Source organism: Nannobrachium achirus (genome assembly GCF_963921795.1).
Source record: "Nannobrachium achirus genome assembly, chromosome: 12".
NCBI classification, from domain to species: Eukaryota; Metazoa; Chordata; class Actinopteri; order Myctophiformes; family Myctophidae; genus Nannobrachium; species Nannobrachium achirus.
The window spans coordinates 34,880,915-34,905,119 of record NC_137832.1 but is presented as its reverse complement, the minus strand read 5'-3'; the positions used below and the strand labels follow the sequence as shown (position 1 = coordinate 34,905,119).

The following is a 24,205-nucleotide window of genomic DNA, read 5'->3' as shown; positions in this document are numbered from 1 at the left end:
GGCCCTAAGAGAGCGAGGGGGTGGGGGTTGGGGTGGGGCGGGGGACCGGAGGGGCAGTCATGAATGATTGGAAATCAGAACATGTTTAACTTAGCAAGTTCAAAAGTAAAGGGGGAAGATGGAAGGCAACAACATACTGTAATAATTATAGAAAACTGTTGCCAGCTTGTGCCTTCATTAAGGAAAGCAAAAGCCCATTACTGACCAGTGACCAGGTGTTAGAATAAGGTCAGTGAGACCTTATTCTGAAATAGAAAAGAAAAACGTTTTATTTCACAGAAAAAGTGTGACATTATGACATATTTCTTTAATAGAGATTTCAAAATATTTAATTAGTAAATACAAAAAAAGGGTGATATGATAGGCCTAATTGGAAAAAAAGAAAGAAAACATCTTCTGTTTGGCTTTCCTCATGCAACAATGTGAGTACAGCGGAAGAATTTAAACCTCTAGAGCCATCAGCAGGCCAAAGAAGGAACTGCAAATAATGGTCGATGGGGGCTTCATTGTTGGATTGTCTGTAAAAGTTACAGCATTAGCACAGTAGTATAATAATACACTACACAGTGTAGTGTATTATTAAGTAAAACAGTATTATATTCAAATTACATGACATCTTATCGTCAAGGGGGTTCAGGAGTTTCTGTGCCAATTTATACGTTTAACTTTAAACAAAATAAACATACTCATTGATTTCTTCTCAAAAAGTTATATTTTTCTTCTAAATGTGTGTGTGTGTGTGTGTGTGTGTGTGTGTGTGTGTGTGTGTGTGTGTGTGTGTGTGTGTGTGTGTGGGGGGGGGGGGGGGGGGGGGCGGTTGTATCAGTAGCAAAATGTAAATACAATTCAATAATATTTATATTTTCACATCTGCTTATATTTGGTAAAGCAGAATATAATATTTATTCTTTTTTAGACATTTACTTTACAGTACACTACAAGATAAAAAAAGCATGGCACTTGAACAATTAAAGCAATGCAAGGCAGTGTAGTGAACAATCACCTCTGACCTTCATCAAAATAAATTGCACGGTTCATCCGCTGTTCATCTAAGTGTGTCATCTAGTACAATAACACACACACATACATACTGTAGATAGATGCGCATAAACAAGAAGCTGAATAGGGCATGGAGCCAAATGCAATGAAAACACTGCACAACATAATAGCAAGGCCTGGGAGTTGATTATGCAAATACCCCAGCTGCAAAGGAACAATAACACTGGAAATGCAAAGACAAACCATAACATGGATTACTATTGTCTACCATTTGCATATTTGCTTGACAACTGTAACATGCTCATCATGCCCATCTTGTTCAGAACAATATCCCTGTATTCATATATTAAACACACATCAATACATGGCAGCAGTGCATTGTACATGAATTCAATTGACAGCAGTGCTTCATGCACTGTCAGCTAAACCCATTCTGATCTCCTTGCTTTCATGATGATTTCCTGATTTAACTGTAAGAAATATAGAAAAGGTAGATCATAATTATTATAAAAGAGATGAGATGTGGTCTTAACTCAATTGCCCTAATCTAGTTAGAGAATACAGGCTACATATACAAAAAGTATGGTATATAATCTAAATTGACACACACGCACGCACGCACGCACGCACACACACACAATTTACAGTAAGAATTATACAACCATTAGATGCTTTTTAAATCAAACAAAAAATATAAAAATGCAATGCATTCTTGCAGGAAAACCATGACCATCGTGTTCCATGGCTTTCAGGTGGAAACCTTCTCCAGACATTCCAATGGATCCATCCATAACATTATTTAGTCACGAGCTCTTCGCCATGCAAAGCACAGCGAACTTGTATATCTGCTATTTTTGGTTCTTGTATAAGTGGCGCATTCTTATGAAAAATCATAAAAAGTTGAACTATGGAGATAGATACAAGATTTCTTCCCCAACAGCAACAAAATGAACCTCCATTTACAGGAAGACGATAATCATGTCAATGCAGACAGACATGATTCTGTGATGCTGTTGTAAAACTGAACTTCTTTCTGAAATATTTGATCTGAAAATCCCTGAGTGTGACATGAAAAAAGCAGAGGTACACCATGCTTTCATTGCCTGTGTTTACATTGATGTTAAAACAAACAATTGACAAAATTAAAACCCAATGTATCATATAAGTATTAGAATTATTATGAGAAAAAACAAAATAAAATCAACCTTTACATGCTGTGTTCCAGGTTGAGGATTTCTTCAAGAAGCTGCACATCCAGTGTGTTCTCCCAATCTTGTTTGAACAAAAAATCTAATGAGTTCAGCACACTTCATGTCATGGCCAAACAGTCTGTGGTAGAGGTCTTCATGAGTCCAGCCAAACCAGAAGACCCGAGACCCTACCCGAGGACCCGCATCCGGGTCCAAAGTCCCAAATCCTCACTTGCCTCATGTGTGTAAGTTAGGTCTTTATAATTGCTGCAGGTCTTGGGCAAGCGAATCTGAAATTGATTTACCTATGTGGAAGCATTGGGACCTGATCAGCTGTTTTTCCATATTACATGTGTTCATCTTTGGTTTTAAAATGATGCATATTTAACTTAGACCTGTAAATAATTTGTGGAATTGTGTTCTTAAAACCATATAATCTGTTCTTGCATATTAATTGACACGAGTGAGTGCTGATGCTGAGTGAGCGGTGTGGAGTGATGGAAACACAACTGAAAAGTACTGAAAAGGATTTTAGCTGATTTGGGACTTTGAAATAGGGTTGGCCTACTGTCAACTTTTATGGAATTGCGAGAGAAAACAATCCATGAAAAAGGCACATTTATGAGGGAGGCTACGTCCAGTAATAAAATAACAGGATGCACATCGTTTTATAAAGCCTTGCTGAAAATATAACAATATGTAATATAATTATTTTTTATAAACAAAATGACTGATTTGGGGATTACTCCACCCTGGCATTAAATCGATGGTTACACATATACAGTAGCTTGTTTGCAATAGCCATTCATTCTTGGGAATACTGCTCTTAGAATCTCTGTGTCGAGTCCAGTTGAATTGGGTCTAGACCTGCTAGGGTCTGTTAGGACATGGGTCTGATTATCCTCGGTTCCATGTCGGATAGGGCCTCTGGTTGAAAAAATAAATAAATAAAACAGTTGTGCATAACAAAGCCTTGGGTTGTCTGAGTCACAGGAATGCCCCCCCCCCCCCCCCCCCCCCCCCAGCAGGCTGACCTCCCTGGTCCTGATAATGCCCTGTCGCTCAGCCCTCTGCACATGGTCTATGTCTGGGTGTAAAGGGCTCCATCTCTACCACCAGATCACGATGCCTTGGACCTTTACTCAACTCTACTGCTCGAGGAACCACCGTGGACCAGCGATCTGGAAGGGAAATAAAATAATAGGGTTGTAACACACATGCTATCACATATAGAGGATTACAGATGACATTTACACATACAGTAATTGAGACAAACCATAAATTTGCCATGTGTGCTTTTGCCCATGAACCTTAAATGACTATGTTTTAGTAATCCTGCCTAAAACCTGACCACTGGGTACTGCAGAAACCTGTAAACTATCTGATAATCACTAAATATTAGAGACAGAGTGACGTGTGGTTCTGGCCAATCAGCAGTTAGTTCAAGCCAGGCTGATATGCTGTTCCAGCAATACAAAAATCTGTAAAAGCAGGGAGTCCCTCCACCTGCAGTCCTGCACTGATCAAAGCCAGTCAGTTCTCTAATCATACTCTCTCACCTCTCCTCAGCCCTCTGACAGTCCCGTGTATCCCGTTGGCTTGGCAGACCTCATTCTTGCCAGGATCCTCATTGATGATACCCAGGTTCTGATTCCAGTGGCACCAGTTGACCTCATCCACCCTAAACAATGACAACTGGCTGATTGATTGCATTGCATTGATTGATTATGCCGTAGATTGGCTAATCGTGATTACGGTAATATCTAACCTGAAGCACCAGCGTCGGTCGGGAGTTCCGTCCAAGTTCTTCCCTACGGTCACCATTTCGCCAGCTCGAAAGGACTTGCGAAGGCAGACTGGGAAGGACCTCTCAATATCCAGGATGGTTGTTGCCCACTGTGAAATTAAAGGTAATGTTATGTAAGTGGTGTTTTTGTAAAAAAAAAAAAAAGTGTCCTTACTAAATTGCTGGAGAGACAGGGAGACCTGTTATTGAGCAATCACACTATACAATGATGGCTATTGGTATAGAGCTTTTCAACAGGTATTTTAACAAATAACAAACACTGTAAAAGCAAATGTACACACACACACACACACACACACACACACACACACACACACACACACACACACACACACACACACACACACACACACACACACAGACAGACAGACAGACAGACAGACAGACAGACAGACAGACAGACAGACAACTCCTCTGCACCTGTAGCTTCCAAATCTTCTTGCTCTCTTTGGACACCTGCCCCACTGTCTCTCCCATCAGAGCGATCAACATGTTGAGCAGCAGCACAAAGGTGAGGATGATGTATGTGACCAGCAGGATGAGGAACACCGCTGGGTACTTGGCACTGTGGATCATATCCAGCTCTCCCATCCCGATAGTCAGCTTGAACAGGTCCAGCAGGAAGGCGCTGAAGGTGTTAGTGTCCCTGCACTGGGGATAGGTGGGGCAGGCCCCCTCGCATTCCGTGGCTTCTGTGGGGCACGGTATCAGCAGTGACACCAGGGCTGGACACAAGACAAAGAACACACAGTGTTATACACGCTCTGTGAGCTCCTGTGTCGTGCTAAGATACTTTTGTAAAGTAACTTGACCCGAGGCCTACCTGATGCATAGCCAATCATGAAGAGCACGTAGACCAGCAGAAATCTGAATAGGTCTTTGAAAAGAATCTGAGAACCAAAATAGGGTGTTTTATTATTCACGGCATGGTTTGGCAGTCCCTCTGTTTCATATTCTCACATCTGCAGGCCCTGGGAGGATCTTACCTTTTGTATCATGATACTGTAGGTGCCGGTGAGTTTCAGGCCTCTGGTGAAGTACAGTGTGTTCATCCATCCCAGAACCAGAGCAAAAACCATGACTGCTACATAGGCCTCAATGCCAGACAGGTAGAGAGCAGCCGTTACAATCACTAGCAGTGAGTAGATGAAGCTAGAGGAGGAGAGATGTGGTTAGACTACAGAAAACGTCCCTGATGGCAGTTCTATATTGAGTTTACAAGAACAATCTCAAAGAGAATACCAGCAGTCACGGACTAGTCCTTTTAATGCACTTTTTATTTTAAGTTGAAGTGGTCATGGGAAGCGAGTTGGAGTCGTGCTCGCACTACTGCTGTAACTAGTTCTATATTGAGGAAATAAACCAGTACAGGCATACTGTATATAGCGTTTTGTGTTTTACCATAATGTAGGCATCACAGACGCAATGTTAATGGCTTAAATAAAGATGATTCAGAGAGGTGCCCGACATCCTCGGCTCTCTGTTTGGATCAGAGGCTTAATTAAAAATGTAAACGATAAAACATACCAGAGAGGAGGTTGTGGAATTAATTAGATGACTCAATTAAAAGGACGAGGAATTAGCCTCGGGTAAGAGTCAGAGAGCAACAGCAAAGGTGAGGCAGGGGGTGGCTGGAGACTTACTAGAGCAACTGAAAGGAACCATCGATAAATAAAGAGTTCACCCCAGGGCACTTCTTCAGGAAGAGGTCCTTAATCTACAAAGGACAGGACAGACATTTCTCAGTTTTCTGCTGTCATTGCAGATTTGAGGTTGATGCAAGAAATTGGGAGACATTTAAACCACAACAAAGCTTCAGCATATACTGTAGAGTAGACTCACGTTGGTGAGGAAGAAGAAGATTCCTGATGCAAGGGTAATTATTTCCCCACCCATCCGCAGGTAGTCTGTGGATGTGGTGTATGGATATGGAGGCTAGACAGAGAGGCAAGAGATACAATCTTAACATGTGTAGCATGCAGCCAATGTACACATGTACGCATTAATCATGAGAAATTGTTTTTGAAATTGTCACCACAGAAAAGGATTTGAACATTTATGTAGACCAGTGGTTCCCAAACGTTTATTTTTTTATTTATTTTTTTTTCCCTCAGGGCACCCCTATAAATATATATATATTTTCAATCCATAGTCTGCACAGCACACAGCTGCTAGGAGCATCACAGTAGAGGTGAAACCACAAGCCAGTAGGCTACGTTTAAATATGTATTAGTTATCCCGGACAACAGGCTAAGCTCCAATGTTATGCCCTAACACCAATGATTGGACTTGCAACATCATGCAACCTTTCTGGCAATTGCAAAGAGCTGCTTTGGTGCGGTTGACCTTAGAACAGTTTTGTTTTGTGAATCGTTAGTATAAAATTCAATAAAACACAGGGGAAAAAAATATATATGTTAGGATTAAGTTATTGGGGGAGGACCCTCAGATCCCGTTTAGGGCATCTCCTCCCTACCCCCTTGAAAAAATATATATAGAAATTGAAATCTTGTTGATTCTGACATTCTGATGTTGTCAACCCTGCATATGGTCTAGTGGACTGATGAGTGGTCTCTTAATTCAGAGGTACCATGTTCAAATCTCACTCCTGCCACACATTTGTTTTACTTGGACCTAAAATAATTACTCAAGAGCACTGAAACGTTAGTGAGAGATGGAGTAGTGGTTTAAAGATCAAACTCTCATTGCTGATGTTCCATGTACAAATCTCAGTCCTCCTACATTGCCATTTTACTTTGACATTTTCATGGGTAAAATACAAAATAATTACTCAAAAGCACCTAATGTTTTTTAGGTTGGAGATGGTGTAGTGGTCTAAAGATCAGATTTTAGGTGCGGAGGTTCTGTGTTCAAATCCCACTCACCCAACTAATTGCTGCTCTATTACTTGGATCTTTTCAAGGTTAAAATACAACATAAGAACTCAAAAGCATCAGCACATATCTACAGAGAGAGATGCCGTAATGGTCTAATGCTTGGGCTCTCAGTCAAGTGGTGCCATGTTCAATTCCCACTCAACCTACAATCTTATTACTTGGATCTTTTCAAGGTTAAAATACAACATAAGAACTCAAAAGCATCAGCACAAATCTACAGAGAGAGATGGTGTAATGGTCTAATGCTTGGACTCTCAGTCAAGTGGTGCCATGTTCAAATCCCACTCAACCTACAGTCTATCTCTGGAGTATCTTGACCTTTTTTGAGGCTAAAAAATTGTCTCAATTTTCTTAATTTCTTCCAGTGATCCCAAGGCATGTAGGTTAGATTTTTTTTCTGTAAAATTTCAGTTGGACAGAGTTCTTTCAGATATAACCCCCCACCTTTGGCTCTCAGGAAACAGGGGGAGGGACACCCCTCCACAATGGTCCTCCATGTACCTTGGGCATGGGACTTGAACCTGTCTGAAACCTGCCTGTAACAGGGACAACCGTCCAAGCGACCATACCATTGAGCCAAGGCACCTTTGGGCCCTCAGCAGGTATCTCCTGGTTCTTTTTAGTTTGCTCTTGTATTTTAGCCTTGAAAAGATCAAAGTTCACAAGCAATGAAGTGTAGGAGGACTGGTATTTGAACATGTGACTTCTGTATTGAGAGTCTGATGTTTAAACCACTGAAGTGTAGGAGGACTGGTATTTGAACATGTGACTTCTGTATTGAGAGTCTGATGTTTAAACCACTACACCATCTCTAGGAGCAGGTATTTTCTGGTGATTTTGACTACTTCTTTTGTATTTTAACCTTGAAAAGGTACATGTAACACAGCAATGATTTGCATGAGAACCAGGATTTGAACATAAACTTTGAACTGAGAGTCTGATCTTTAGACCACTAGACCATATCTAATTTAGAGCAAATGAGTTTGACTAATTCTTTAGTATTTTAACCTTGAAAGAAATGTTAAAGAAACACAGCAAAGTAGGAAAAGTGAGATTTGAACATGGAACCTCCACACTATGAGTCAAATTTTTAGACCACTACACCATCACTCACTACAGATGTGTTCTGGTGCTTTTGATTCATGTATTGGTATTTTAGCCTTGGAAAGGTACACGTAATACGGCAATATAGGAGGACTGAGATGGTCTACTGAACTCTAGTGGTATAAAGATCCGCCTCTCGGTGCTGAGGTTCCAGGTTCAAATCAGTCCTCCTATGTTGCTGTATTACTTGGACCTTTCCAAGGCTAAAATACCAAAACATTACTCAAAAGCACCAGAACACATCTGTAGTGAGTGATGGTGTAGTGGTCTAAAGATTTGACTTGTAGTGTGGAGGTTCCAGGTTTAAATCTCACTTCTCCTACATTGCTGTGTTACTTTAACGTTTCTTTCAAGGTTAAAATACTAAAGAATTAGTCAAAAGCATTTGCTCTAAATGAGATATGGTCTAGTGGTCTAAAGATCAGACTCTCAGTTCAGAGTTTATGTTCAAATCCTGGTTCTCATGCAAATCATTGCTGTGTTACATGTACCTTTTCAAGGTTAAAATTACAAAAGAAGTAGTCAAAATCAACAGAAAATACCTGCTCCTAGAGATGGTGTAGTGGTTTAAAGTTCCGACTCTCAGTACAGAAGTCACATGTTCAAATCCCAGTCCTCCTACACTTCATTGCTTGTGAACTTTGATCTTTTCAAGGCTAAAATACAAGAGCAAACTCAAAAGAACCAGGAGATACCTGCTGAGGGCCCAAAGGTGCCTTGGCTCAATGGTATGGTCGCTTGGACGGTTGTCCCTGTTACAGGCAGGTTTCAGACAGGTTCAAGTCCCATGCCCAAGGTACACGGAGGACCATTGTGGAGGGGTGTCCCTCCCCCTGTTTCCTGAGAGCTAAAGGTGGGGGGTTATATCTGAAAGAACTCTGTCCAACTGAAATTTTACAGAAAAAAAAATCTGACCTGCCCCTGAGAGCATTGGAAGAAATTGAGAAAATTGAGACAATTTTAGCCTAAAAAAAGGTCAGCATACTCCAGAGATAGACTGTAGGTTGAGTGGGATTTGAACATGGAACCTCTTAACTGAGAGTCTAAGCGCTAGAGCAGACCATTAGGCCATCTCTCACTGTAAATGTGTTTTGGTGCTTTTAAGTAATTATCTTGTATTTTAACCTTGGAAAGATCCAAGTAATAGAGCAGCAATTAGTAGGGTGACTGGGATTTGAACACAGAACCCCTGCACCCTAAAACTGATCTTTAGACCACTACACCATCTCCAACCTAAATAACAACAGGTGCTTTTGACAAATTATTTTGTATTTTACCCATGAAAATGTCAAAGTAAAATAGCAATGGAATATCAGCAATGAGAGTCTGATCTTTAGACCAGTACTCCATCTCTCACTAACCTTTGAGTGCTCTTGAGTAATTATTTTGTATTTGAACCTTGAAAAGGTCCAAGTAAAAAAAGACCTGTGGGAGGACTGGGATTTGAACATGGCACCTCTAAACTGAGAGACCAATCATTAGTCCACTAGACCATTATGCAGGGTTGGCAACATTGGAATGTCAGACTAAACAAGATTTCGATTTTTATATATGTTTTAAGGGGGTAGGTGGGAGATTCCCTAAACGGGGTCTGAGGGTCCTCCCCCAAGAACTTAATCCTAACACAAGTAAAATAAGTGAAGTAAAAGCCTGTCTGCTGATCTAAGATTACGAGGAGACAGGAGGTCAAAAATATAAACAGGTGCAAGTCCGTTCTGTGATTTAAAAACCCAAAAAAAAAGGCAAGAACAGGGATGATCTGCATGGTTGTATCTCCCGTCCAAGTAAAAAAGAGGATATAAGGACAAACATGAAAGCTATGTGATACATATTAGTAGGTAGTATTATACATAACATTCAGCACTTTTTCACTCACTGTTCCCTGTGCTGGGTGGTAGTAAGCCACAAGGGTGAAGATGATCATGGTGATGAGGTAGGACACAACACTGATATAGAAAGTGACAGCACCAAACTTCTGCCACTTGGCTCTCAAGAGTTCATTGATAGGCTCCACCGCCAGCATCTCATGGCGATTCTGAGAATAAGATCAGAAACATGTCGCCCCATCTATACTATAATTTTGCGAATGTCTGTCTGAGTGAGTGAGTGTCTGTCTGTCTGTCTGTCTGTCTGTCTGTCTGTCTGTCTGTCTGTCTGTCTGTCTGAAACAGCGTTTCTCCTCAGTGGCTGGAGCAATTGATCTGAAATCGCATCACCATTAGCAGATGAACACACCTGACATAACTGTGAAGCCCGTTTGTCACTTTCACAAATCATATGCTGTATATTAGCATTTTTATGGTGTATCTATATCTATAGCCGGTTTTCCATACCACTTTTTAGCCCGACACTACACGACACGGCACGACACCGCACCGCATTTTTTATGTAGGTTTTCCACTACAGTACCCTCCCCTCCTCCTCCCCTCTCCCCCTCCTCCCCTCCGCTCCCGAAATATATCGACGCCCCTTTCAACATACGGATACTCGTTCTCAGTCTGTAAACACGACGGAGATGCTAACTTGCGCTAATTATTTTTAGAGATGTGGTGGACAATGTTTTAGATGCCACACACTCACACAGGTCTTCATCGAGTCTTTACAACTATAGCGACGACTAACGTCGGGGTGAACATAGTCAAATAATAACTTTATTGGCCAAACCACACAAAGAAGAGTAGAGGCTAGTTGCGCTAGCATACATGCTAAGCTACAGTACAGTACATGTAGGCTACTGTAGATTCTTTTCCCCATTCAACACAGACATGTGGTGGACAATGTTTTAGATGCCACACACTCACACAGGTCTTCATCAAGTCTTAACAACTATAGCGACGACTAACGTTGGGATGTTCATGGTCAAATTATAACTTTATTGGCCAAACTCCCCAAAGAAGTAAGCTAATGTAGAGGCTATGCTAGCGCAGCAACAGGACAGTACATGTCATGTAGGCTACTGTAGATTCGTTCAACACATGCAGTTACAAATACAAACAGGAGACATCTCACTGAGATCTATATAAAATAACAGATTGCCGACGCATGCCGTTGATAATTGCGACTCGCGACGATATAGCCTATGTCCACTGTTTGTGTTGATTAATGTTCTTGGTGCTTCGTGGTATCTCAACTGCAGGGCTGGGGAACACAATTCTGCCTAATCGTCCTCTTTATAAACAGATATATAAAACAAACAGGCTTTGCTTTTATGTTTGATTTGCAGCCGTGACTGCATACTAAAATCTGTCTCAAGTTGTTGTGTTGAAAGACACAGCTCAGCCGTGAGACTCTGTCTCTGACCAATCAGTATCAGCAGCGTGTATACGTCACTGATTTGGCCTCACTTAGCCCAGGCCGGGTCCACTCGAGAGTGGAGCTGTTTAAGTACCCCGTTAAGTACCACTTTCACACCACTCTACCCAGTTCCTTGTAGTGGAAAACCTGACACAAGTGGGCGGTGTGGTGTGGAGTGGTGTGTAGTTGGGCCTGTGGAAAACCGGCTTATTTTAGCCTACAGTACCTTTTGTGACCACACATGTTAAGGGAGGGGCGCTGTTGTTCAGGCCATGCACAATCACACACAAACCCACACACACACACACACACACACACACACACACACACACACACACACACACGGGGGGGGGGAGTGTGTGTGTGTGTGCAGGCGGTGGGGGGGGGGGGGGGGGGTTCTGGAGCTCATATCTTTGAACGGGTAAGGGCTAGTGATACAAATGATACAAATGAAAAACATGCTTTGTCAATGCTGAAGCATACATTTTACAGTATACAAAACATGAAATAAAAAATAAAAAATAACAACAAAAGGACTAGTTTACACATAAGCTTGTATCTTCTGGCTGGCTCACCTCATTGCGGCTGGTGTAGACAAGGATTTCGAGAACAGACGTTTCCTCTCCACAGGTGTCCAGTGATGAGAGGTCATAGAGGGAAGAGTACACAGGTCCATATGCCCAGTCCTTAAACTTACGCGACAAGTGACGGGCTTCCTCATCTTTGATCTCACGCCGAATTATGTGCTGAAAAACCTGGATGGGAAGTTAAATCCCTGTTATTTGCGCACAGCAAGACGCGTTGTGAGCTGTTAATCGGCTATTTTCAACAAATTATAAATCATCCTTTGCACACAAAATTGAATCCCACATTTTCCCCTTATAGAAACATGAAGGCATAAACTTCCCTATCACTGTCTTGCTGCTCAGTGTGTATGCATAATGCAGGTATAATCATGTATTAGTGTGTGTAATCATTATTCATACCCCTATCTTGCCCAACTTGGCGGCCATCATAAGAGGTGACATGCCGTCGTTGTTGAGGATCTTCTCCAAGCTGCAGTCTGGGTAGACCTTGGCGCTCTTGATCAACAGGAGGTCGTACATCTTTGTAAGGAACCGGGTGTTGTCGCGGGTGTTGTCTGCGATGTGCACCAGGGCGTGCAGCACCGTGTTACCGCGGGAGTCTTGGCGACGCAGGTCAGCTTTCTTGTGAGGATTCTCGGTCAGGTAGTGCACCATGTCAGGCTGGTTAGTGCATGCTGCCAGGGACAGAGGCAGCTCACCTGGAGTGGACACATATATACGGCACTCAGTTCATGAACAAAACACACAGGAACTGTACAAAAAGCAGTGATGGAAAAAGTACTCTCATTTTATATTTAAGTAAAAGTATCAATGAATCTGCAATGTAGAAATACTCTGTTGCAAGTAAAAGTCCAGAATTCAAAATCTACTTGAGCTAGTACAAAAGTATTGGTATCAAAATGTACTTAAAGTACCAAAAGTAAAAGTACAAAATATTTGAAAATAGCAGATCTACAAGCTCACAATGCGTTGCAATACGACACATTGTGAGCTTGTAGATCGGCTATTTTCAAATAGCCACGGTATAAAATAGGTTTATTTATGTTTTATAATATTACAATTTATACCTGCAAAGTAACTAGTAACTAAAGTTCTCAAATAAATGTAGTGGAGTAAAACTACAATATTTGGATCCAAGATGTAGTAGAGTAGAAATAAAAGTATTGGACATATACAAAATACACAAGTATAGTACAAATACCTAAAATTTGTACTTAAGTACAGTTTTATGTGGTTGAACCTGACAATATACGTTGACACTCTGTTTGCACTTTATCTCATGTACAATGCACAGACACCCTTTTGCACCTTAAAGGGCTTTTTTCCCTCACTTTTACAACAACGGTTCATAGATAGTAGTTAGGGAAAAGTGTGTTCATTTGTTTTCATTTACTGCAATTGAGTGGGCGCGGGGGCATGCGTACAAGTGGCTATTTATGTGGCTAATTATTTAGACACAATAAGCTGCCGATTTCTTTATTACTATTTACTGTAGTCCTACTAGCTCCCAAAAAGTCACAATCTCCCATGAAGTCTGCGGGGCATCTTGGGAATGGGGGACCATTGACTCAACATACAGAGTACTGTGTGTAGAAGCTCATTGTTTACCTCCTGCTTCACATTCCCAAGATGCACCGTGATCTTTCATGGGCAGACGTGACTTATGGGGGCTAGTAGTGTTACTGTAAGTAGTAATAAAGAAATCGCCGGCTTATTGTGTCTAAAAATACATATTTAGTATATGTAGCCACTTGTACGCATGCCCCGCACACTCAAATAAAAATCGCTACAATCACTAAAACAATAGAAAGCAGTAAAATCCATTGTAAACATATCTATAAACCTTTGATGGGAATATAAAGTCAATTCTGATTCTGATACAGTAAAAAAAATGTATTGAAAGTAGGCAAATCAATGTGACTTAATGAGGAACTGTAACACTCCAACCAGAATTTTTTTTCTTCTCCTGCATATTACTCTAAATATAGATCAAAGATACACCTTAAATCGCTGCTCTGAAAAGAGCACAATTAGTAGTTGTTTTAGGGAGGGGCGCATCGGGGTGAGACTGCCAAAAGCAGCTGCTGAAAATGAGCCGTTGCCATGGGTGACAGATTACTTTGTCACCTCGCATAGAAACGGTCCTCTTCATGGATTTGCACGGTTGCATGCAGAGCGTTAGCGTGAGTGCTAAATCCCATTAGCCATCAGCCCTGCCAGGTTCCTGTTCACCTCACTGCAAAGCTCCACGGCAAATTACTCACACAGTGCCTGGACACGCTGGGATTTGGAAATGACAACCATGCTACAGTAAGTTACAAATGGAAATCATCTCCTATGTGATGATGAGCAAGGAGTATAATGCAAGAGCCTAATCAAATAATAATCATTTCTCAAAACTATCCTTGGTAGAAAATGAAAATAATAACTAAATAACTATATATGCCATAGATATATAACCACGGGGCAAACAGGCCATATTAGAGGGATACATATATTATTAATGCTAGGTACTATGGGTGATTGAGGTCGAGTAGATAGCTTTGACATAAAGTAAAATATCCTGAACTCAGCACTTATTTCTCCTCAAAATAATGTGACCTAACTAACTGGTGCTAATATTCAGGGTGTAATTGTTGGAATTGATAACATATGATCTAGTAATCTTATTATTGTATAATACACTTATTATTTAAGAATAAACTGCATTTACCATAGTCACTTTCCCCTTTGAAGGCAAGAAATCTATGAGAGAAAATTCCCCTGCCAGCAGGGGGCAGTGTGGAGTTTTGCTTCAGAAGCACAGGTTTGTCCTGACCTGTGGGCCATCTAAAGGGGGAGATGTTTACTTTTCTTTAAGTGTGGAACACAGACACCTTTCACTGGAATTTTCAGATGCACTTCTTGAATGTCTGACATCATGCCTCTCTCCCTTTCTTTTTTTAGCTAATAACAAACAACACTATGATACATCAGATGGGGTTCACCACCACTATGTTTGCCCAGCCCAAGTCTGCCATATAAAAGGAGAAAGGGTGGGTCTAAGCCGGTGATTTCATTTCTACATGGCAACAGTGACTTATTTACAGGAAGCAATTATGTATATTATTTAGCCTTGGCAGCACTTTCACCATTTCCCAAAAATGTCGCTGCAGGGACATTATATCATAGAGCTGGCAATCAAAAATGAAAAACACACCACATTATTGAAAGTCCATCAGCAATATCTTATTACCAGTCAAAGGTTACAATAAAGAGTTATTGCAGACGGACAATGTTTATTGTGCTTTTATAGCACTTACCAAAGTAGAAGTATCCCCCTTCATCTCTGGGCTGGAAGAAGCGACCCCTAGCTTGGCCGTGGACATCAGCCCCCTTTTCCACCAGCAGCTCCACATACTGCTTACAGCGCCGCTCTATTGCAATGTGGAGTGCCGTCTGGCCTGACAACACAATACACTGTGGTCAATGTGGAAATACACGTACTGTACAACAAAACCTTATGTAATATTAAAACATATATTTATGCACTTTTGAAAGCATATACCATTTGCTTTGAAGGTTTTTTTTGTGTACCTGTCATTGTGAACTTTGCTCATTCTAAAAACAGACAGTGCTGGATAAAAGTTCAGTTCAAGTAAGAGTTGAGAAGAGAAACTTGGATGGTTTGTTGACATTTTGCACATCGCACACATTTGATTTATCCATGCAAAAGATGCTAGTTGGGCAAGCAACAAATATTAGTTTAAGCTTTAAAGGTCAACAAAGGAGGCCTGGATTATCTAATTTGTCAGGTGTGTGTATATGGCTCATATACATAAACATTATTGTATCATTTCAAGGATCTGAGCCTGAGCCAGCAGCCTGGCAAGCATATGGCAAACTGTCTCCACAGCAAACACCGTCTGTCGACTGTAATACAGAGGAAGTTGAACAGCAAGAGCCATACAGACAAAAGATATGAAAACACGTTCTAATTGTAAATTCTAATATGACCTTAACTGTTGAAGCATCACCTTTAGATTACAGATGAGCTTTATGGTGCTTGAGCTATACTTGGTTGCACACTGTGCACAACTAAGTATTAACCCATTTAGGCCTAGAATTATTGAATGCTTTAACCAGTGAAAAATAGCAGATATACAAGCTCACAGTGCGAGCTTGTAGATCTGCTATTTTTGAAAAGTCGTGAAAATGTGTGCAAATCTTTGAATATATGTATTTTCAAAGCGAACGGTTGTAACTAAAATTTTGCTTCTGGGGGGTCCCTGGAACTAAATATTTTGAGATGGGGGTCCGTGGCCAAATAAATATCAGTTTGGGGGTCCTTCACATGAAAAGGTTTGAGAACCACTGACATAGTAGTCTCTCAAGAACAGACTAGCTGAGCTCCAGTTAAGTGAAAAGGACCTTTTCTTTGACGATGGCTAACCAGATTGCTGACATAGGAACATAGGTTTTTCAAAAAAACCTTTGAAGGATTCAAAAGACATTTATAGAATCGGGTCAAAATTCAAATTTTCACTCGGTGCTGCGCTGTGAGCTTGTATATCTGCTGTTTTTCAATAGTTAAAGAATTCAATAATGATACACAATAATGTGTACCCGTTCTAAATGGTCACCATACAGGATTTGGGTATAGCCATACCTCTGTAGTAGAGATCTCTGAAAGGTGTGTTGATGAACTCTCTGAGGTTTCCAGTCTGCTCTGCTATGTTCATCAGAAGAGGGATGGTGCCATTCTGCCCACTGTAAAGGTTCAGCAGTGCTTTAGGCAGACATATCTTTCCTGTGGTTGGCTCTGTAGAAACATTGTGACAATTCAAAAATACTTGCAAACCAACTTTGCTCTAGTGGGAGTTGATCAGTGGTGTAAAGTAAGTAAGTACATTTACTCCACTACATCTCGGATCCAAATATTGTAATTTTACTCCACTGCATTTTTTGAAAACTTATTTTGCAGATATATATTATAATATTACAAAACATACATAAACCACTTTAGCCCTATTTTATACCTTGGATATTTGAAAATAGCAGATAGCGATGCGTTGTGAGCTTGTAGATCTGCTATTTTCAAACTTTTTGTACTTTTACTTTTGGTACTTTAAATACTTATTGATGCCTTTAACTCAAGTACATTGTGAATTCCGTACTTCTACTTGGAACAGAGTAGTTCTATATTGCCGTATTGATACTTTTACTTAAGTAAAACAATTGAGTGCTTTTTCCACCACTGGAGTTGATATATAATTGAGTTAATTGCTAAGTCCAAAAATAAATGTTTAACTGTGAGAAAAGACCTAAAGGACATCCAGTATACACAATTTATGTTCAGCCTGACAGTTTTTTAAATAGAGTGCCAGGCTCTTGTGTCTGAAGAGAAAACAGTTAGCTGTGATTTCTCTCTGGCCCCTGTTATGAGCCCCCACAAAGACAACCCAACATGGACAGGAAGCTGTCTTTGGGCCCATCCCTGGCAGGACAAAAGCTCTGACATCACAGCTTCCCACTCTCAGGACCTCTGAGCCAATAACAGCAAAGTGCAGAGTAGGGGGGGATATTCAAAGGTCAAAGGTACATGACACAGAGATTAGATTTTACAGGAACATGAGGAGCTTGGGTTTGTCAGAAAGAAGTAGGCTTCTGGGCTTCAGTCTGGGCTATAGGGCATTCACGAATAGTGATTTTTAGTATTCGAATTATTCAACCACAAAGTATTCGAATAGTCGAATATTCGACAGGACTAGCCAAACTGTCAAATAGGCGTTGTGAGCATGTAGATCGGCTATCTGCAGAACCGAGTCACATTAAATGTAATACCAACAATTCCAAGTGCTTGTCAGGGTGGGAGTCCCCAGTTCAAATATGTTTATTTTGGGGGTCACGGCCTAAAAAGGTTTGAGACCCCTGGTATAGAGCATTAACAAATTCATCCACCAGGGTCATTGACAACTCATTCTTATGACTTCCTATCTAGCCAAGCTTTATAAACTATATATTTTTTGAAGAGAATTTTTTTTAAATAAGCGAATATTCGACTTCGGTGAACAACGTTGAATAGTGACTTTGATATTCAAATATTCGATTATTTGGTGAATGCCCTAGATTCAACCCCTTCGATCTCCCTCACTGGGAGCCAGTCTCCCGCTTGGGAAACCAAATCTCTATTTGAATTGTCATTCAGTTAGTGGTAACCGTTTGGTTTCCCATGTGGGTGATGCAGGTTAGAATCCAGGTGGTAACAAAGAGAGATAACTTAAATTTATAGCTAAAACAACTTTACAATTTCCACTCGTAATTAGTCGTACCTTTGAACTCCTCATCAGTTAGTCTCTTTTGGTGACACTGCAAGTACTCCAAAAGGCCATCTAGAGAGCCTGGGTCTGCACGTGACACACAATCGAAGAGGAGAGAGCGGTTGAATGTCTTCAATACCTTTGGAGGGTCAGAGCCTGGTCCTTCATCACAGGATGTCTCTGTCTTACTGGGAAGGAATGGAATCAGGAAATACTGTAATAAGTCACTCCTGACTTATGTTATGTAGCATAACGAAATACAGACCTATGAAATCTCCTTCTCGCTTCATAAACAAATTAGCAGACTATCACACAGGATGAGGATAGGAACTCAGTATTAGTCTACTACAGAATTACGTAGATTTGTCCCCAACATCTCAAAGTGAAGAGATTACCCCCACACCCTTTACCGAAGTTCTCTTATAAATAGACCTCACTGTGCCAGCAACAGGTAGAGCAGCCAAGAACAGGCAGCAGCCTAAATATTACCTCAACGGCTGTGTAGGACACAACACACTCTCTGTTAGATCAATGAATGGACATATGAAGGACTGCCTGGCCCAGAGAGAGAGAGAGAGTGCACTCACGCACGCACGCGAAAGAGTGTGTGTGTGTGTAGTGTGTACTTCCACTTGGATCGCACCTCTGTCTACACAGTGACTGTTATAGGAGGGTCACAATTTTATGAGTACAATTTTCCAAGCCTCTAACTATTCCTTCAAACGTCAAACATTATGTTCACTCTTTCTAATATGAGGAGCCAACAACTTAGGAAACCAACATCGGCAAAACCCTCGCCTTGGATCAAGACTATCATAAATGCATTTTACCGACTCTGATCTATGTATCTATGATAGTTAAAGAGAATCTTATTTGGGTAGTCTCTCCTGAAGTGCCCGGGTATTATTAGTTCTATGATAGTCTTGGTCTCTTGGTCCATATGTAGTCAGTGGAAATCTGTGCGCAAACTTGTACTTCTCCATACACAAAACATCTGACCCAGTAGCCACAGATGTAAACTCGCCATTCGGAACCTGTATGCACTGTATTAGTCTGTATTTTTGAGCAGTGCAATCCGCTCCTACGTTTGACTTAGCGTGAAGGTCTCTATGTCCCTATGTATGCAGTGCCAACAGCTCACACGGAACTAACCTCCCACGAGACTAACGTCATAGAAAGTACGCAGAGACCGACATCACCACAGCTGATGTCACGGACAGAACAGCCCATACGAGATAAGCAGCCTGCACCGCTCAGTTCACACCCGTGTTCACACCAGTGTGATTTTCTAACAAATAATTCTGTCTAGGTCGGAAGTTCCCTGTATTATATTCCTCAATGGGTGTTAATGGCAGGGCGCATCAGGCGAAAGCCGGTATTACACTCGATGTAAACAGGATGTATCTATTGAAAAATACAAACTATTACAGTGCACACAGGTTCCGAAGGGCGAGTTAACATCCGTGACTACCGGGTCAGCACTTTATATTGTATGTACATGTAAGGAGAAATACAGGTTTCGCGGATTTCCAGTGACTATAGGGACCAAGACTATCATAGATTGATAAATTACATCTATGATAGTCTTGATCCAAGGCTATCAAAACCCTGGAAACACACATCTACTGCCACTAGGCTGACATCACGCTGACTGGTTGTGCATTGAAGCAGTGAAGGCTGCTCTCACCCTCTTGGGAGCTTCTTTCTGCGACGTTTTTGGTTGTTATTCCTGTAGGTGCCATAGTCAAAGAGCGAGTCCATTGGTGCTTTCTTGGGGCCAGGCACCACCTGTGACTCATAGATGGTAGACTCCAGCAGGTCCATGGGGTTGGTAATGCCCTTCTTAAACGCACCCTGGAACTTCATGCGCAAGTTCTGTCTACTGTCCGCCTGAGAAGCCTCTGGGGGCGGTTCCTGACCCATGTCCTGTGCCGGCGAAGAACCATCCTCACTCTCAAACAGGTCAGAGAACTCAGACAGAGCGAATGTGGCATCGTTGTCAAGCACTCCTTCCCCTGAGTCTACAGAAAGGGCAGCCCTTGGAACAGAGGAAAGGGTGTCTGCCCTGGTCAACGCCACATGGCATCTTTTCAAAAGAGTGGCAGCAGAACGGCCCTAAGAAACACACCAAAAACAATGAATGAGTAAACATTTCTTCGACCTTTCTTTAGCCTTGAACAACAAATATTGAACAAATATTTGTAATAATGTGAAACACAATGACAGACTTACTGTACTTGACACCTGGTAATGAAAACTCAGTGACAGTATGCCCTTTTCCATTTGCAATATTATTTTAATTAAGCTGGAATATCAATGTACTTGTAGTATGAATAATTTTTTCTTTTAGCTTAGCTTATATGGTAAACACATCATTTATAAAGATTTAAGAGATCAAAATAAAAGCAAATGTAGTATTTAAATGTAGGTGTGGACAGTATTGATCACTGACCATTAATGACTGCTCCTAATAGTTAGGATGGGTCAAATGCAGATGATGGGATTACCCACCGCGATCAATAAAGTTTAGGCTACTGTAACTTAAATTAATTGTACTCCAATTCATGCACTCTAAGAAGAAATTAATATAAATTAAAGTATTACAAAAGAAATGTAGACAAAACAGAGAAATGTTGACTGCAGTGGAAGAAGTGGTCTTGGGTAGGTCTTTGACATTTAACCCCTCAGTACCTCATTCATCCCTTAGATTACGGTGAAGTGCCAAATTCCTCTTCAGGGGGAACTGGAAATGAGGCTGAAGCATGTGGTCAGTCTATGGAAACAGATAGAGAGACCATGATGTGTGAATCTTAATACCAGTAAGACGCCCTAAGATGCGAGAGGTCATATATGGAGATCTAAGTAACGATCCAGTCGTTTCTATGTATGGATATCCAGGGTTTGATGAGGTCAGTATCGTGACCTTCATATATGGATGTCCAGGTGATGATAGTCAAATTAATTCTGTCTTGGCCATATGGAGCATCCATATATGGGCATATATGGGCTTAATATTGATGACATAAGACTCATTGAGTCAACAGTGTGATGTCACAATAGGTCAGCTATAGACATTGAGGCGTTACCCATCTACGGACAGAAAGAATCTGCCGGGTTTCATAGTAAACTGCTTTCTACGGTCGCAAACACTCCAGGAGAAGAGAAAATGAAGTTAAACTCTTACAGACAAAATGTGTGTTGGTCTTCAAGAACACAAAAAGAGCTCTATCCCATGGAGGTTGGAAACCCGTGCAATGGGCTTTAGCCAAAACCAATAACATAACTGCTCAAGACCAGCTCAGTGACTGACTGGCCTTGTGGTTAGACGGTGTCCGCCCTGAGACTTGGTGGCTGTGGTTCAATACCGGTCTTACCAAGGAAATAATAAAAATAGTACCTGATGCCTCTAGGGATGGGACGTTAATCGTTATCACGTTGCAACGTGTCTGCTATTTTTTGGCAAATGATCCGCCCCAGGATAATGGACGTTGTGGATATTTTGATTATCATGATAGGTAAATCGCAATTTCTTTGGTCACAATAATCGTGACATGAAACTTTCAAATGGTCCCATCCCTGGATTTCTCCCTGTTTGCCACTCAGCATTGAGGGTGGTTAGATTGGGGATAGGTCCCTGTGACATATGTGCAGGGGCTGTACTACGCTACAGAAACAGAAGATAGGGTCCACATGGCTAGGGAACCACTGGTTCCCAAGGCTACTTAATAAATAACATAATGTCACCATGAGACTGGAGTAAGAGGACCACAATGGCAATAAGTCCTGGATTTTGTGTTTCATACTCGGAAATGTCATAAACTAGGAGGACATTCTTCTTTAAACAGTAAAATGTCAAAGTTAATTGAACTCTGAAAGTTTATAATGTAACCAAATGGACCCGTCATGGAGAAGAGGAGTAAACTCTCTGAGTTACAAATGGATAAATTAACATTAGCCTAAATATTTTACTGTATAGACCGGTATGTCCACCCAGAAGGCCTACACACCAGCAGTACAACAAGTCCTCTAGTGCTTGAAATTAATTTGAGTACTCTTCCATTTAAAAAAGCTTTCTCTAGCTGTCACCCTTTGTCTTTAACACTGACATTATAGTGGCATCTGTCTGTCACCTTCAGTCTGAGCCTTACTACAGCAAAAGTCTGTGTTTAACTCAAGAGTGTGTAAAATTGACCTGTCCTGAGGTTGCTATTCTGTACACGCTTGGACTTTACACTGAAGATTTGTAGAGTAGAGGCAGAGGTAGAGGTAGACTGTTTTTGGGCAGTGTGGTAATAGGGGACATAGCTACCAACAAGCTCCATACAAATGCATGCTTGTATAACTCTTGTTTTCATGGGTTAGCTCATAAAGCAGACATATAAACTGAGCTAAACCAAACTGCAGAACAGAAGACTAACATAAACAGAGCCCGGCAAGGGGAAGAGACATGACTCAGACCCTCTACAACACAGGATTATCATGCCTTCACACTCCACTGGACATTTGATAGTAAAAAGGCTGCAGAACAAAGACAGGCTTCCCTTCGTAAACTACTGAAAGTGAACAGACCAGGAACGAGTCAGAGTGTGACTCATCCAGCAGGTGTGCTTGGGGACAGCTACCCATATTTAAATATTGGATATATTAGTGTATGGGGTGCCATAATAAAATGGATAGTGAAAGAGATAGTGGTGGTAGAGCACTGAACAGACAGATTGTACTCGGAAATTGTAATATTTCAGTCATTGTTCTACAATGTGTCCTCAGACAGGTTGTGTAAGTTCCTCCTATGCTGTGTGACTTCCTCCTCTGTGACATTATCCAGACAGACCACAGGAGGATGACAGGGTCTCCCTGGAAGAAAAGTGTAGTGGGAAAATGGCACAAAGCCAACAACAAGAACTACTTTCCACCCTAGCCTTGGACTAAGACTATATCTTAGAAGATGTATTTGATCAAGTCTGACTTTTAATAGTATAGATAGATTCAAATGTCAAAATCGATCTGATAGCCTATAGTTTTGATCCAAGGCTCTCACCTGTCTCACCAATCTCACTTGACAGGACTTTTGCTAATTACAATATGGTAGTTATAGCTGTTTGTTTATATTCATAACCCATGGAGGTACAGCTATAGGTTTTCTTTAGCCCAAAGTGATTAACATGCCCAGTCAACAAGATGTGATTTGACTGAGACAATACTTTAAAAGATACATAAATATTAAAAGCATACCATTTTCGATAACAGTATGCTTGTTCACAAATGTGACAAATACTACACCAATATGTCTTTTTCAAATAAATCCTGACAATTAAACTATATATATATATATATATATATATATATATATATATATATATATATTTTTTTTTTTTTTTTTTTTCTCAGACATTTAGGCAGTCAGCATAAACAGTGTGGCTCCTTACCTTGAAATGATAACTCTTTTCAAACTGCAGTTCGTATGGGTTTGAGGACTTGATCAAATTATTTTTAAATGGAACCTCCTTGCGACGATTATGTAGCCTGCTGCTCCAGTCTTCTTTTCTCCAGGTATTATCTGTTAACAGCCAGATGCTGAACTGATTTAATCTGTTCCACTGGCCGTCCTGGGTTGGATCACTGCGTAGTCCACACTCTCTCTACTCAACGCCCACCTAAACAACTGACGCTTTTACTAAAGTTTGCTCAAGTTTTGGGTGGGACAGTCTGGGACTCATAGGTGGGACTGCGAGTCTCCGACAACAGATTACGTAGGGCCCACACTCAGGCCTATGAGCAAGGCATGACGAGCAAAAACCAAAAGTAATCTCCGAACATTTTCAAAAATGGTGTTGCTGTGTACATATTCTCTGTGTAAATGAACACATAGCATACTTGTTTTGCTCCGAATTAACAGAAAGAGAAATAGCTCCCTCGTGTGGATAGGCTAGGCCTCTGCAAGGCTACATTTATTTTACATCTGCATTAAGCTACTTGATTTAACAAATTGAAGCACAACTTAAATCATTGACACAAATATTAAAAATAG

At 41.0% G+C, this 24,205-nt stretch overlaps 1 protein-coding gene across 1 annotated transcript; it reads right to left on the bottom strand.

Annotated features, from left to right (window-relative positions):
• Positions 1-879: 879 nt before the first annotated feature.
• On the bottom strand, positions 880-23,969 carry trpv4 (transient receptor potential cation channel, subfamily V, member 4). The gene is made up of 17 exons (XM_080739534.1): positions 23,604-23,969; positions 20,869-20,950; positions 19,865-20,292; positions 18,190-18,365; positions 16,527-16,679; positions 15,181-15,321; positions 12,278-12,576; positions 11,867-12,046; positions 9,874-10,032; positions 5,839-5,931; positions 5,640-5,713; positions 4,983-5,148; positions 4,820-4,886; positions 4,417-4,721; positions 3,958-4,085; positions 3,749-3,870; positions 880-3,370 (listed from the first exon to the last, which is right to left on the bottom strand). The coding sequence occupies exons 2-17, from the start codon at positions 20,875-20,877 to the stop codon at positions 3,252-3,254; spliced, it is 2,619 nt and encodes an 872-aa protein (XP_080595660.1). The 5' UTR covers positions 20,878-20,950; positions 23,604-23,969; the 3' UTR covers positions 880-3,251.
• Between the last annotated feature and the right edge of the window lie 236 nt (positions 23,970-24,205).